This window comes from Priapulus caudatus, unplaced genomic scaffold (genome assembly GCF_000485595.1).
Source record: "Priapulus caudatus unplaced genomic scaffold, Priapulus_caudatus-5.0.1 Scaffold303, whole genome shotgun sequence".
Lineage (NCBI taxonomy): Eukaryota > Metazoa > Priapulida > Priapulimorpha > Priapulimorphida > Priapulidae > Priapulus > Priapulus caudatus.
The window spans coordinates 266,395-283,132 of record NW_014577364.1 but is presented as its reverse complement, the minus strand read 5'-3'; the positions used below and the strand labels follow the sequence as shown (position 1 = coordinate 283,132).

The window sequence follows — 16,738 nt, the reverse complement described above, 5'->3', positions numbered from 1 at the left end:
ACATATATGTACCTCGGGTACATATCTGTAGTACCTGTTACGACAACGACCCCTTAATTTGAGCGCTACTACTAGTACTGCTCAGTCAATGGGTCGTTGTCGTATCAGGTACCACAGATGTGTACCCGAGCCTCCGAGGTACATATATGTATACACAAAGTGTACCAGACTTGTACTACAGAAGTGTACCCTAACCCTAAACATACCTCATATAAAAATATAAACAATACTAAACAACCTAAAACTACTTCGGGTACATATCTGTATAGTACCTGATACGACAACGACCCCATCTGCACTAGTACTAGTACTACTACTCAGGGGTGCAAATCCAGGGGGGACAGGGGGACATATGTCCCCCCCACGAATTTTCAGAGGGGGGACATCATATCAAATGTCCCCCCCCCACAATTTTTGATCACCATGATTTTGTGTGTGTGTGTGCGTGCGTGCGTGCGTGCGTGTGTTTGTGAAGTGAGAACCTTTTTATTGTGTGTGATAGTGCGTCAACGATTGGCTTCTTTCCCTTTTTTTTCTTTTTTTTTTTGCCAGCTTTCATTTTATTCAAGTGCATTTGAGAGCATAATAATGATCATGCACAACTTAAGAAAAATGTGTCTTGATAAATTTAGTACCTACCGTTTCTTTTTTAACACGTTTTTTTTCTTATATTAAATAATTCTTATGCAGAAATCATCAAGAGAAAGTATGTTTATGAAGGTTTAGGAATATCACTCACATTAGACACTGATTGAAGGATTAAGCTGGGAACACGAGCTATATTCAAATTTTCTGGGGAAGGCCCCCCTTCCCGTGCTCGCCACTGGTGTTACACCCCCCCCCCATTTCAAAATGGATTTGCGCGCTTGCTACTACTAGTACTAGTGAGTACTACTACTACTACTAGTAGTATAGTAGTATTAGTAATTGGAACTTACTAGTAATACTACTATATACTAGTACTAGTAGTAATACTACTAATATTAATAATATCAGGACAGGAGTGAATATTAGAGGATTAGGATATATATCTATATATATATATATATTATCCAGGATCCATAATCCTCCAGTGATCCATATTTATTCACTCCTGGGGTGGATCTCTAAAGACTATTATTCACTCCTGATAATATAAACATCATGCAGCCAAATACCCCCCCCCCCCAAACATGCCCCCAAATAACTTCGCGCTGCGAACAATCGGCTGCTTTCCCGGACAAAAATCAAAACAGTAGCTCGTCAGTTCATCCACAAACCAGGGGCAAGCACGATTTGCAATAAATCAGAGAGTCATTCCCTCTTGCTTGATGAAGCCTGTTCGTTGCGCTGCCACTCGATCATGTGAGCGTGAGAGCCTTGCTTTCGACATGTGCCATCTTCTAAGGATCCTTTTAAGTTTAGCTTCTTTGTTTCTGTCATTCTGTATTGGAATTCTCTCCCTTCGACTTTAGTAAATTGTAGATTTGCGGCTTTTTCCACTGCTATCCGCAGTGTTGCCACTGTTGATATGTCGATTTTATCAACTTCTCTCACCATCTCTGTTATAGTCCCATGGACTTTTGAAGACTATTTTTTATGAGGTCATGATGTTAGAGTCTTTGACTCCGGACTCGCGTTATTTTCGGAGCTTGCAATCTTATTTGCTGCTTTACACGTTCATAACAAAGATTGGGCCCTTTTAATATTCTAAACGTACAATTTCAGAGTGGATCTGTGAAACAGCTCAATTACTAAGAAAGAAAGGATAGAAAAAAGTTATAAAAGAAATTTTTAGCACAATTAATAACATAACTGTAGCCATAGACGTCATATTTTTTTGCGTACAGATATTTTCCCGAATTCAGACTTGATGGACAATATCGCAGGTGGTTAATTTCGCGGTCGGTGAATTATGAATTATTCGGTATGAATTAATCGCGTGTTATTTTCACGGTCGGGGACGCGTTCGCGAAATTCGCGAAAATTAAACCACCGCGAAATATACAGCGTATACGGTATTACAATAAGAAAATTACAATGTGCTTTTATCAAGAAAAAAGAAGAAAGTACAGAAATGAACAATAACAGAAGTAGCATGGCACATGTTAAATGAACATGAAACATAATAAATTTAGAGACAAGTGCAATTTATTAAAGTTTATTTTCATATTTTGTTTATAATGGTGAAAGACAGAAAGTGCACATCGGTCCGAATTATGTCTGCGTAGAGGCATCCTTCATTTGGGTAGTGGTAAAAGCCAACTCGGGAATAGGTGCTTGCAGCAGAGTGAAATCGCTATCAATCTGGTAAACTTGGAGTTGAAGGTGGGGCATTCCAACATAGGGAGAGGGGCGTCAAGCACGAGGGCAAGGGTTGTCAGCAGCATCAGGGGAGGAAACATGAGTAGCCATCGTGAGACTAAATACAGAGTCAAGAGCAACAAGCGCGTTCCAATACTGTCGCAAACGCATGCTATAAAATCTTAGAACATTACAACTTGTAATGTTCTAAGATTTTATAGCATGCGTTTGCAATACAAGAAAGTAATGCTGGTGAAGATTGGTGCACTCACCCTCTCGTAGTCAGTCGCATTGCACGCGATGTGCTTCTCCACCAGGCTTAGGGTGCGTGATTGTAGCAGCAACATGGGTACCGTCAATGTTGCCACAAAGGGCGACCCAAATTCGAATAGTCATGGTGCCAAATGTAAGCGTGCAATTGCAGTTTACTGTGTAGAGAGTGCGGAGAGCTGACACGTAGAAAAATAAACAAAAGTCGATAAAGACGGTGCGACCAAAAATTATTAATGAGATTTACTAAAGATTTTAAGCGTAACAGTACAACAGAATAAACGCAGTGCAAAACAAAACCAATTACACTTTATATAACAAAGAAAAAGAAATCTAGAGTTAAAGACACTACCCTAAGCCAAGAGAAGAATTAACTTACATGCTTAACAAATGAGGACTCTGTGTCGCTGCTCTATTGAGGTAAGGGAAAAACTCTCCCTGTAGGCGCGACATGTTCCCTTTTATACTAGCTTTTAGCCAGATCTATTTCACAAGTCCACCACACCACCAACAAGCCTTTTCAGGGGCCAATTATGGCTGTAACAACGCACGACCAGCAGTTCCCCGTTTAGCAACTAAGCTATATGAATAAATGTTCTCATTATCTGTTGGACCTTATCTGCAACTTGTGCACATCCTGAGTACCCGGTCAAACTCTCGCCATTTCACACTTTTCCGCGCCCAGCGCTTCAAGCAAGCAAGGATGGTTTGGCCGTAACTGATACACCATTAGGAGCCATGCAATTTATGCTCCAAATGCCCATTTCTGACAAACCGGACACATAGGCTTGTTGTGAAAGCGTGTTTACTATCCTCGATGGAATCTGTATACATAGCCTAGAACACAAATAGCTGCACTGCTCTTCTCAATTAGGCCTAAAAAAATAAATGATGTGTTTCCGAGAACGGTCTTGAAAAAATTAGGTAGAGTAGGTAGGGATTTTTTTTAATTTAAATTTAAATTTTTTTTAAATGTTTCACTACCAGTAGTATATACTGGACAACGTTGTTCCTATGACATTGTATACAGAATGTCAGTGGTCCGGCCGCTTGCATAAATCGAGTTTCACCTGTACTGCAGTGAACAGGGACATCAACAATACCGCCGATAAAAGATCGACGCTCTTCGAGCTGCGTAGACAACTGGGTTGTGATTGTTGGGTCAAAATACGTCGATATACATTGCATCTATTAAACTGAAAATGTTTGCTTGTTTTTTGTTTTGTTTTTTATTGACATAATGTCACATATTGACATAATGTCACATATTGACATAATATCACATATATTGACATATCAGATTTTTATATTTTTTTTATAAATTTTGATTTTTTTTTTGAAAATGAAAAAAAGGGTCGGCCCCTATTTGCTAGGTAGGGTCGGGTTCTCGGAAACACATCTTCTTTTTTTTAGGCCTTACTCAACAAGCTACAGCTCTAAACAACAGCTGGTAAATTCTAATTGCATTGCTACGATATTTATCCCAACTAATAAAATGCTGGAGGTGCAATTTAGTGTAGGAGTCTAGGTTTTGTGAACTACGTGCTTGTAATATTTAAATTTTTTGTCACTAGGTAAAAGCCATTTGTTGAAGCACAAGTAAGACTACCGAGAGAATGGCTCAGGTTCCTACAGATTCTTCCTGCACCCCAAAGGATGTGCATGAAACTGAAAGTAGTGTAAAGTCTTTTGTAAAAAATGGTGATAATGGCCTTGGCATGTGTCCATCCGGTATGGAATCTGGTGATACTTTGGGTATGATAAAAGAAGGTGACACAGTAACGGACCCTACGAAATGTTGGAGTGGCATGAATAATTGCCGAAAGTTCATGCAAGATGTATCAAAATTGAAAATAATGCGGGTAAATATAAATACGCTCTTTAGCTATGTTTGCATTGCGTAATGAACAATAAAATGTCTGTAGTCTATGTATTTCTGTAGCAAATTATAAATAACGGTTGGGCTTAAATATATATTTTTAATATTAAATAGTAAATAATAATAATTATTATTATTATATATTATTTATTTATTATCTAATAGTTATAACTTAAAAATGTGTATAGCACTTAATGGTTCAGTTTAATGTCAACTGGTGTGATATAGAATATAGTGTAGTATATTGTATATAATAAAATACTGTTAAATTAAATCTATAGTGGTGATTGCCATAACTGATAACATCAACAGTAGTTAATTATAGTCTCTATTATGTACTCTTGATAACATATATCTGCCATCTTTCCTAACACAGAAACTGAATCTGCAACCAAACTTCTTAATGAAACTGTTTGTGGCCACCCTATTTATCACCATAGTGATAAGTGTGAGTCTCATCTTCCACTTTTCTAACCATCATCCATGGGAAGGAGGCATTGGACATCAGTTCCACTTTCTTCAGGAAACCAGGTACATATAAGAAATACATAAAGCATTACTTATATAAACAGATGGTGTACTAAACGTACAGGTAAAATATTATTTGTTTTTGTGTGCGTGCGTGCGTGCGTGCGTGCGTGTGCGTGCGTGTGCGTGTGCGTGTGCGTAGTCATTAACTTATTAATTTATTTGTGTAGTACGTGGAGCATATTACTATTAGTGATGTATATTATCATAAATTAATACATTATTCTTAGAAATGATTTGTGGTTCAACTTTTGCCTCATATCATTCAAGGATATTCTTTAACACATAAGTCTCACTAATAGTAATACTGTGTGTGCACGTGGGAAAGATTGACAGATCTGCTTGTTATGTAGACGACTACAAGTTGACTATGGTGGACTGGATGGAAGGCTGGTGGGAGAGCTAGGAACCACTATCCCAACCTCACAGTATCCGTACAACTGCGACTCTCACAATAACGATCCTGACACTGACCGACTATGCTATGAGTGGCGAAATCATGCAAGCTTGCTAATGCAGCGTGCTGATCTTGGAGACACACGCTGCTATGATATCAGCTGGAGGGGCCAGCAATCAGGAGGAGCTCTTATGGACTGCTATGATCTGTCAACAGCCCACTGGTACGAGAGCAATTAATGATGAGCAAATAAGCATTTATCTAAGCAGCCATCAGTTTCACTGCTTAGGAGAATCATCTATTGTTTCTGTTGTTTTAATCTCAGCACGTAGCTTGCTTGTAGTATGGTAATTTGATTAAGTTTTGATATTATTAACCACAATCATGCATACCCACCTTGCTATGGGGGTGTTCACCATTGCATTGCTTATCTTGTTTTTATTCAAGGTACGGTAGTGGTTTTACCTACGAGCAATTTTGGCCACTGGAATATGGGAGCAGATCAATGGAGCCTTATATAAATGGGGATGTGCGGACTGGGAGGCTCGGAGGTGTGCTGCAACGAGCATGGATTTCATCCCACGCAGCCACCATCACGGTCGATGCAGACGTTCCGTTGTTTGTCAGCATCAATAGCACCGAAAATCCTGGTCAACTCTGCATGATGTCGCAATACACAGGCCTGTACGAAAACTTCAACGTTAGCTCCCGGCAACCCTGGCTCGACTACAGAGTGTGTGTATCAAACAGCATGCGCACGGTATCCACAAAGCTATTGGAGGGACTCCCCAGAGTCACATGCATGGATGAGGATATACTGTTCCACATCAGCTGGACGACTAACCACATGGGATCTGGAAATCTCACCCAAACTGAGGTCACAGAGTTAGCAGAACAGATCTGGCAGAATAACATGACTGGAGGACGTTTGGTCATCGGGGAGAACTGGGAGTCGAGTCCTGGAGACCTGACCTTCGACCCTGTCCTCTTTCCCGACCCAACCGCGATGATTTCAGCTTTGAATGCTAGAAATTTGACACTGAGTCTCGGTGTTCATCCGTACGCGTCGACGAACTCACAGGCGTTCCAGGAAGGCATCACCAGAGGCTACTGGTTGCGAAGCAGCATGATAGGTGACGTCCCAGAACTTGTGCGCTGGAAGGGAGATGTGGCTGCTACATTAGACGTGACAAGTCCTGCGTCGAGACAGTGGTTTCTCTCCCGGCTCACAACACTCTTCGAAGATTACAGTCTGCAGGGCTTCAGTATCATGGGAGGTCGGCTCACGTCTCTTCCGCACATGTTCGCCTTCGAAAACCCTGGCGCGTCTCCTGCCGACTTTCTCGAGCGCTACTTGGGCCTCTTTGAACAGGCCCTGTGGCAGAACCGCTCTCGTTGCCACCACACAGGCAGTGGCCTGGATGTGGGTGTCGCTGCAAACACGCAAGGTTTCCCTGCCACCATCCGATTGCCGGCCATAGAAAACTCTTGGGGTCACGACAATGGTCTGCGCAGTGTAATTCCACGTGCTCTGACCACCTGTCTGCTTGGCTACCCCCTAATGGCTTCACCTGTGATCGATTGGAGTCGCTCCATGGAGTGGGAGGACCAGCAGTTGTTTTACCTGCGCTGGGTTCAATTGGCAATCCTGTTCCCCATCCTAGAGATAAACTCCCCTCCCTGGATCTACGACGCTAAATTCCGCAAAGCCGTGGAAGTTCAACTCTATTTCAGACAGGCAATTATTCTACCAAGGCTAATGACTGCACTTGAAGACTTCAACCAGCATGGGCTCCCGCTGTGGCGCCCTCTGTGGTGGAAGTTTCCAGATGATGAGGAAGCATTGCTGGCAGACTCGCAGTTCATGCTAGGAGAAACTTTACTAATCGCACCAGTGCTAAATGCCGACTCACACCGGAACATTTACCTGCCCTCTGGTGAATGGCAAGATGAGACCGTATACAGAGAATCCACCATCGTCGGACCTAAATGGTTAACCTATCACACTGTGCTGGACGTGGTGCCACATTTTATTCTAGTAAAATGAAATGGGGGAAATCTGCATCAGTTTTACATCCAATCAGAGGCTCATGTTTATATTTATATACATGGTATCTGTATAGTAGATATAATACTATGACTTTTTTCATTAAGTGCAGCTAGTCGATTGCAAGCAAGAGATATTACGAAGGCATTTTGCCTAATGATTGATTACAAATCAATACTCTGTTTAACTGCTTGACATCAGGATTTTAACCAGATTGATGGCAAAAGTAATGCTAAGCTGATAAGACCCTGTCAGGCAACGACATTTACATTAAGTGAAACTAAGAGGCTATATAATGTATACAAACCTTTATTTGTACTTTTTACACACACACAACCTGTCACATAAACGAATTAGGAGGCAGTGATCTCGATATGTAAAGTAATACAGTACACCTTTTGTAACCAAATGATATAAGAAAGGACTACTTACTTTGCACTAACACAAGTTGTTATATTTTATAGTGTTTAATATTGGGAGTGTTTATATTTGTCCTTCGAATATCTGTTCATGATATGTGGTTTTTTAGCAGTGACAACCGACAAGGTACTAATTGGTATGTACCAAAGTCTGTTGGAAAAATGTACACTAGTCTGTTATTTAAGAAAATACTTATCAATTATGTGAATTAATAAATTGGCCTGTGCTCCTAATGTGTATGAACATAGCTGGTCAAAATACTCTACATTAAAATTATTAATGTATACTGTATTCATAATTTCTGTATTTAAGACCTATATTAAAATAAGAATATCATAATGTTAGCAACTATCAATACTGGTCAAGTCCTGCTGTAAAGTTCTTTTATAATACTAATATGAAATGAGATTCATACTGATTTTGATATATAAAGCAAACTTACATAAACTTATTTTTTACCTAAATCTTCGATTACCGGTGTTTGTCTTAGAATAAAGTTGAACTGTATATATAATATATACCTTAACACTAACTATAACAAACTAACTTTTAACATAATATAATGAAACCTGTTTGTCTGTCCTGTTGAATTTTTGGTATTACTAGCAAAAGTGCAGCATTCAGTGTGCATGCAGTACACAGTATACTGCATTCATGAATACTATATACAGCATACATGATTATATATTTTCATCAGTTCTGCTATAATGTGTATATTGTAGCAATGGACACGATAATATTATTCTGGATTTCAGCAAGGCTACTGCTTCTTTTTCTTGAACAGAAACTAACAAATAGGTGCGTTGAAAAATCATCAACGAAGAACAGCTCGTCATAAGAAGGCATACACGCGAGTGCAACGTAATAAACTTGTATCCTGCATACAATCATAAATCATGACAAACAACATGCATTCCTCAATTGTGTCAGCTCTATCGTCGACCAGTACTTGGCCTTTATACCTGGAATGTATCTTTGGTTTGCACCTACCACAGGTCGTAATTGAACTCACACCTCAGAAGGTACTTTATGTTCACCTGTGCAGTGTCATAGACGATGTATCTAAAGCAGATCATCAAGGAGTATAGCACTGGTTGTAACTGAAAACACCAATTATAACAATAGGATATCACTAAGATTGAGAAATAGGGGTTGAAATGGCAATTCATTGAAGTCAATGATACATTAGGTTTTAGTAGGTTTGAGGTTTCCTAATATGAATCAACTTGCAGTTGTAGCTATGATTGTCTAAGCCCGTACGCTTATTCTGTCGCTTGTTGTACCCCAGTGACAATATACAGACAATGATAAATAAGAGATTCGTCATTTTATACGACCTATAATCTAACTGTGTGCCTTTGTTCAGGATATTAGAATACATGCCCCCGAGATATAGTAGGATGGGCTTAGTATTACAAAGGTAGTAATCATAAAAATAGTTTAAATACTCTGCAAGTTAGACCGAATTAATACACTACATGAGGTGGTTGCTTATGAAATTGTGAATTGGTCCAACACCACTCTTGCAGGTTTTTCACAGACCGGTAAGGATACTCGTTGTATAGGAGACTCGTGTCTTTTATGTTGCTTTCTGTTGGCTTTCCTAGGGGTACCTCAACTCCATCCGGCAGGGTCACTTTCGCTTTAGGGTCGGGCATCGTACGACCCAAACCTGCAACATGTGAATTGAGATGGTGTCTGCGTCTTCTACAATATCAACTGAGCATACCAGTAATTATTAAATAGAGCAATGTATAAATCTCGGCTAGTTCGCTTGCACGTTAAACAGAATTCCCCACGAATGACAACGCACATGCAGAGCCTCGGGGGGGTCCAGTGATTTGAATCTGACAGATAAGCACATGTATGTATTTACCTTTGGTGCTGTGTTTTCCTTTCGGTAGCTTGGTTACCATCTCTGCCTGCTTCTTCTCATGCCTGTAACATCATAGCGTTGAGTTTGTTATCCATGTGAAGAAATTGCTGAATGCACTTTACATAAAAATTAACACGTGCATTCGTTATGCCCTGCTGTAGCCAAAACATCTTGTGTAAGTGTCTTTACAAACAAGTGCTGCAGAACGACAGCGCTCACCTGACGGCAGGTGTTCTGATGCTAAACTCACTGGCAATCGAATCAAGAGCACCCTCCCATTGCCGCGTTCGCTCTCCCTCGTTGTCTCTGTCATTCTTTCTCTTTCGCTCTTGCTCTCTTTTCCCTTCGCGCTCTCTCCCTCTCTCTCTCGCTCAATCACACACACACTCTCTCTCTCTCTCTCTCTCTCTCTCTCTCTCTCTCTAGCTTTTCTAATGTATTGGAATCAGGCCTAAGATCGTGCTCAGCACGCTGGTGAAAAAATGTGACGTTGACAATCATCTGTTTTTCTTCAAAAAGCGTGGTGTTGACATTGTACGCCTTTGTTTCCGACGGAAGGAAAATAATGTGCGAAGGAGCAATGAGGTGCCTGGTGGCTGGCACGCCCGTGGCAAGATTCCAATATTCATCTGCCATTGATTGGACGATTCATTTAACATCCAGCTGTCACCTATGGCAATCACAGAAGATTCGTCCTTGTATTGTGTGTGCAAAGTAAAAGAAGCTTGTCAGCGGCATCGAGGTTGCATCTACGCGCTGCAGTGTTCAGAGGCTCTGGTTGCAATGCTTCGATTCACATGAGGAAGGTGTCTTGCACTATTCAGTAATGTATGAGCGACAGCGGGGGCCTCGGCCTATCTTTATGAGTGTTGGCTGTGGAATGGATATACAATTGTACGGAGGCGTAAGCATTTTCAGGGGTTGTAGGACGTTGACATGGTTGCTGATAGGGTCGCTGCCGCGTCCACTTGATGATTCTGTTTTCAGGTATCGGGACCGGCACTAGGTGCTAGTTCACGTTCTAGCCGTGACTCGTAACGTTTGCTCTGAGTACTGCAGCGTCAGGTGCAGTATCTCCCGTGTGTCTCTGCATCCGTATATGTGCTTCTGCGGAGTTTATGTAGCCACCTACTCTTGAGGGTGAGATATTTGTACCCGGCGAATCAAACGTTGACACATTCATATCGTATATCGACTGTTGCCGTGCTCACTTGAGTTTTCTGTGCATTATTCGGCATGTTTTAATTTTGGCAGTTATATTCTTGGCGAATTCTCGGATACCCTCGGCAGGCTACTATAGGAAGGGAACCCCTGCAGTAGAAAATAGCTGTCCAGTCAATTAGTGAGTCTTGTGTCAACGAACACAATTCAAGTTGGCACAAACGCTTGGTCAGTAGGCCCGTGAGTTGGAGCTCTATCCTAACCACATCACACCACGTCAACGTGGAATGAGCGTGTTGTGAATAAGAGAAGAGAAGTCATGCTCGGCATGCGAACTGCAAGTCTTGAATGAAACAGAAAGTTTTACTACAATATCGCATCGCGCCTACGGAAAAAATGTCGTGCCGAATACGAATTGCCAAATGGTGCGGCCCACCGCAGCTGACCTGTCTTGTTGTTGCGCATAATACATATATATATAATACGAATATATATTATCTCCTGAACATTTGTATCTGTTGTCAATAATAGAGTTCCGTGCAACAAAACACGGTGCATACAAACAAATGCAGGCCATTGATATTGCACTACTGTCCAACTAATCTCAATTTCAAGAAGAGAAAAGATTAATCGTTGTGATATGGCATGTTCCCCTGCTGGCTTTAACAGCAATTGCAGTAGCTTGTGCAACGGCTCTGCTAACGCGTCGAGCAGCAGATTGACCGTACAGGAGAGTTCTGCTTCAAGTCGCTCTAGAAATTCGGCAATCCACTCGCGAGTATATGTCAGAACATAGGTAAGTAAAATTTGTCTGGCTAGGAGTTCTTGTTAAGTACTCAACGTGTCCTGTCGTCCATCTGCCACGAAGGCAATGACATGCGATAGTAACATGAGCTTTATGGATATGAGATAAAGTCCGTGGGTGAACAGCCCTGCCAGCATATGCTGGAGCCAATCCGAGTAACCGTGAGTGCTAATGATTTAGGCAAAGCTGATATCTCCAATATGAAATACCCGTTTGTGTGCAGATTTGGATAGTGTAAATTAACTTGCGCAAAAACCTACTAAACAACCAGTTGAGTTACGTATGACACAGTTCTGTGAGATGTACTCCAATTGTAAGGTGCACATTAATAAGTAGGCTATAGTTTTTCTCGACGCGTTTGGCCTGATATTTTAGTGGTTCTGCTGATTATTAATTAAAGCTTTATTTGCAAAGTTAGAAAAAAAAAACAGAAAAAAGGCAAAAAAAAAAGATAGTTGAGAGGTAAGACGACCACCTGCATTTTCGTGACTATATTCAAATACTGAGAGTACAGAACTCACCCGGGGGGGCATGGGGGGCTGGGATGATCGAGCGCGCGAGCGGGAGGCCGAAGGGCGCATGCGCGACGAGTCCCGATGTCGAGGTGTGCGCGGTAGCACACCGGGGAGGCGAGAGAGCGAGGGAGAAGCCAATGAGGAATACTGGGGGAGAGAGAGGGCAGATGACTGAGCATGGCTGAAGAACAAGGGAGAGGGGGTCCCGTACATCACGGAGGTACATCTACTGTGACGCCAAATAATAACCGTGAAACGTACGCCAATGAACCTACGACGTATGGGCGCTTGCTACCCTCATAGAAGGGAATTCCTACCTTCATAACATACGAACAGTTCCAGTGTGGTCACTGATTTGGTGTAATGTACAGTCCACCCGTCCACCGAGGGCGATCGATCAAGGTTGAGTGGGGATCTGCAGGCGGGGATAGTATATCAGTCGCCTTATCAAATCAGAGGAGAGCACAGTATAATTTATCGTTTCATTTGAATTGAGAGAAACGCGGTATGCAGGTGTCGTCAGGCACTAAGACGATATCGACCTTCTAGGAAATAACACTTTAAATAAGTCAGATGCGCCTGTGTTATATAGATTTGGAGAAGCGCGACCTAGCAGGTCTAGGGAGAGCTGACAAGATACACCAGCCTATGGGCCGACTTGCGCCAACATCCGAGAGGGGCTGAGCACTGGCGTCCTTGCTGGACCACCACTTAGTCTTGACTACTCGTACCTTCAGAATGTCGGGCCCTCAGTCCAAGGTACCGGGCCTCTTGACCTAGGGTACGTACACAATCTGTGCGAGTCCTCTCGATCAGTAAGGTATCGCGCTGAGGCGTTAGAGGGACTATCATCCGTTGTATGTATACCGGGGGGACAATCACCGTTTCCCCTCGCACCAAGTCTGGGTCGGGCCATACGAGATTCACATACTATTACTTCAGTGGCGACCCCGGGTGTAATGGTCGAAACGGTTAAGAGGCGTATATTGATGAAGGTTTCACACCAGGACGGCAGAACCACTAGCGGGACGCGCAAGCGCGTCCAATGATTAAACTACAACCGGGTAGGTAACATATTTCGTAGTTAATAGCGAGCGCAATCTTTATGACGCTATGTTAGAAACAATAAAGATTATTAGTATATTGTCGTTCTTACGTCTATGGTCATCCACCATTTAAAGGAAACTAAGAATTCGAGAGCTGAGCTACTTTCCTATACTCACAATTTTTACCGATTAGCGGAAAGCCTTGCTGATACCATTAGCAAAGATTAGGACATAGTAGATGGACTAGACTAAACGCCGGCGTATTATTAAGGGCATTGCGCACTGGTTAAGGGTTCACGGGTCCATCTCACTCTGGGCACATTGGCTCACTACCAATCCACCTGAAGGTACTTAACAATTCTGGCATGGTAGTGTGTTAGCGGGGCATGCGCAACTTAGGTCTCACCAAGAGGAGTTATAGAGTAAGTGGTGGTGTGGGATGGCAGCATTAACATGTAGATACAATAGATATAACAGTGTCACCGCGGCTGCACTATACTATAGCTCTGCCTCGAGTGAATACTTGCAATATTTCAGCTAGTCTAAGTCCAACATATGTGATTAGCTGGGGTGCTTACTGCTCACGACAATAAAGGAATCTCCCTCACTAACAATAAACTTGTTATAGAGTTTGATCATGCTACCTGATACATAGGTCAGAGGGATCAAGGCGGCTGCTGTGTAGCATCTAGGTGTATTCACAATGAATCACAACACTACAATGTTGTGGAGACTTATGCCACAAACTCTCACTTTCGTCATCGAACTCGCAAGAATTATGTTGCCCGCCGGCTCTAGGAACTTCCTTCCTCCAAGACGCGCAGGACCCTTTGGCGTTTTGTTGCTCTTACTAGACTGCCTCAGTGCTGGGCGCATGCCCAGGCTACTCTTTCCTCGCCGTGGGCTTTTCTCCATGCTTGGCCGGGAGAAATAAACCACCGATTCGGACTCTTTACCATTGATGGAGGCGATAACTTTCGGCACTAGTCTGGGAGTTATACCCACGCCAATGTCGTGGTCCCACAGAGGGCCAGGACGTGGCTAGCGAGCAACCCAGTTCCCGACGTCACTTCCTTATTGAGGCTTGCGACGTACTGGGTACTACTAGTGAGGTACCGGGGAGATAGGGAGTCACGTGGAGAAGGCAAGCCGAGGTCAGAACACCCTAAACAGATCATTTTTATGTAGAAGACTTCGAGTGGCTTGGGTGATTCATTGTTTCAGGAGGAGTTTCATTTGGTTGAATTGAGGGTTTACACACCAGCGCATCCGAACGCTGATCTTAGTTATAGATGCATGGGGACTACGAAGGCGAAGGTTAATACTCATTGATCCTGCTCAGTACAACTTGGCGTACTGATACTATATCCGAGTTCGGCGGTACACTGATACATGTTGAGTTTACGCACTTAAGGACTACTCCGTCGATATCGATACTACTGATGCCTGGACGATTGACGAATGAATTGATTAACATGGGTTAATTATATTCCGGGAAACGCCTACACTCGAGACAGTGCTATACGGCAGATTTTTACTAACGGGGTTTTAGAAGAACGGTACTAAACTGTGGTAACGTATGCGAGCTACCGTTTTACCGCTGTAACGTGGTGTGGGTTTGCGCAGATCGGCTTCTGGCAGTAAACGCTCCACACAGTCGGCTGTTTTCATAGGACCGATTGGGTGAGGGTTTTGACGGGTGAATATCACTACTGTTGTGTCATTGGAGTAGCGATCAGTTGCAACGTACCGGAAGAAAACTGCGTGGGTGTATTTTTGAAGAGAAAAGAACCTTGAGAACATGGATAATGCAGTCACCAGTTAACGAGAGTATGGACTCGTAGTGCTATGGCGGTTTCAACATATAGGTAGCTTTAGGCCGAGAACGGGACTTATCTGCGGACAATAGAGGAGAGCAATGGAGCGCAGCCTGTGCAATCCAAAAGCGGAGCCACTCGGTGGAACAGGGGAAAAAAGATATATTCTCTATAACCGCCACGACAGGACAGTCATAAGGGCCCAGGCCGCGGCGCGCAAACATTTACGAGCCGATCACTAATTTAGCTACTAAGAGAGACAAAAACATCGAGGTCGGGAGCTAACTGAATCATTGGTTATTTTCGTTTTATCGAGGCCCTGGCTGGTAATTGGGGATTTTAATTACCCACCTACCCGGCGGAACTTTCGGGACATATAGCGCTGAGAAAAGACTTTCTGAGCCTAGGGAGGTAGAGATACATGGGTTATAATAATAGCAAGTTAGAAATTGACACGAATAACTTATATAAGCGGCTTTTATAGTAGTATCGTTACTATATACCTTTTGACAATTATAGTTTCCATTTAAATCTTGTAACAATGAAGGGATACGGATGCTTGGATCTGACCCTCGGAAAGCTAAGTCAATTGATAGTCCCACGGCAGCGAGTTCTTGTGAGCGCATAGATGGGCGGCGGCCAAGTGCGTGGTGCGTGCTGTTAGCGCGCCGAGGCCGCTTCGCGCGTGTACCGGCACTCAATTTGTCGCTAGTAAGGCGGTAAACGTGTTTTATATAGACTTCACATGAAATGTTTAAACTAGATTTGTTAATTCGAGTGGCACTCGCGGGCAGCACTGTTTATTACTGTGTTAACTAGGGTTTCGCAATCACAGTGGCAGGCGTCGAGTGGTGACGCGCAGCGATGGTGCAGAAATCTATGAAAAATGTGCTGTGCGGCCTGGGGGTAGAAAGCTGCTTGTCCGCGGGAGAAGACCGAAGACAACGCTACCGGGACAGATCTACTTGTCCTCGCGTGGAAGTGGACAAGTACGGACAAATGGATAGCCTTACTTCGAACACTGCGGGATGGTATCAGGAACCTTCTCCGAAGAAATGTTCGTTGGGATCGTGTGATTGTAAAGTTGCCAACGAGAGTGGCAACGTACGTTTTGAGTGTCTTAAAAGATTAAAGATGAAGCTCATCGGTACGTAGTATAGGCAACAACTATTGTGGCAACGACAGACTCGGTGAACACTCACACATCCAGTGGTTACCGTACGGAAACGCTACAAGGAGGCATGAAACTTCTTGCAACCAAATTTAGGCTGTTTGAAATTTCAACCTGTGACATTGGATAGCCTCATACATCCAGGCATGTAGTGAGATTCTACTAGCAAACCTTGGCAGTTCAAATTCTTTGCTAAGTACAAGTTTAAATAGGCAAAAGTCCATCGTTTAACTCCTTCGCTCTTGAGGGTCCAAAAGTTTCCGACACTTTATCCTTCGGCATGTCAGCAGAAAGTACATTTCATGGGTCCTTGTCATAAAGCCATTAAAAATGCTAAAAGGGTCAGCCGCTAGAAACAAAATAAGTTTTTAATCGCTGCCGTCAGACCGCATGTCCTCAGAAAATGTCTAAAATCTGCCGCTGTGGCCCATTGACCTTTGACCTTGTGACCTCCAATTTGGCACAGTGATGGCGTTTCGGCAGTCGAGCCTTTTAGATTTGTTCCACAATTCTGCATTTCCTC

At 42.8% G+C, this 16,738-nt stretch overlaps 2 protein-coding genes across 4 annotated transcripts in view; one reads left to right on the top strand and one right to left on the bottom strand.

Moving 5' to 3' along the window:
- Positions 1–8,071, top strand: part of LOC106808776 (uncharacterized family 31 glucosidase KIAA1161-like) — a 13,928-nt gene extending 5,857 nt beyond the window's left edge. For all 3 annotated transcript variants that reach the window (XM_014811624.1, XM_014811627.1, XM_014811626.1), the window contains exons 2-5: positions 4,128–4,415; positions 4,809–4,963; positions 5,314–5,580; positions 5,805–8,071. In XM_014811624.1, coding sequence (XP_014667110.1) covers positions 4,170–4,415; positions 4,809–4,963; positions 5,314–5,580; positions 5,805–7,404 — 2,268 coding nt within the window. In that variant the 5' untranslated portion in view covers positions 4,128–4,169 and the 3' untranslated portion in view covers positions 7,405–8,071. The remainder of the gene's footprint in view (positions 1–4,127; positions 4,416–4,808; positions 4,964–5,313; positions 5,581–5,804) is intronic.
- LOC106808775 (poly [ADP-ribose] polymerase 1-like) overlaps positions 7,698–16,738 on the bottom strand; it is a 32,428-nt gene continuing 23,387 nt past the window's right edge. Inside the window, exons 22-24 of the mRNA XM_014811623.1 lie at positions 9,701–9,762; positions 9,379–9,496; positions 7,698–8,886 (exon numbers count right to left, since the gene is read on the bottom strand). Of these exons, the coding sequence (XP_014667109.1) occupies positions 8,811–8,886; positions 9,379–9,496; positions 9,701–9,762 (256 nt within the window). The 3' untranslated portion in view covers positions 7,698–8,810. The remainder of the gene's footprint in view (positions 8,887–9,378; positions 9,497–9,700; positions 9,763–16,738) is intronic.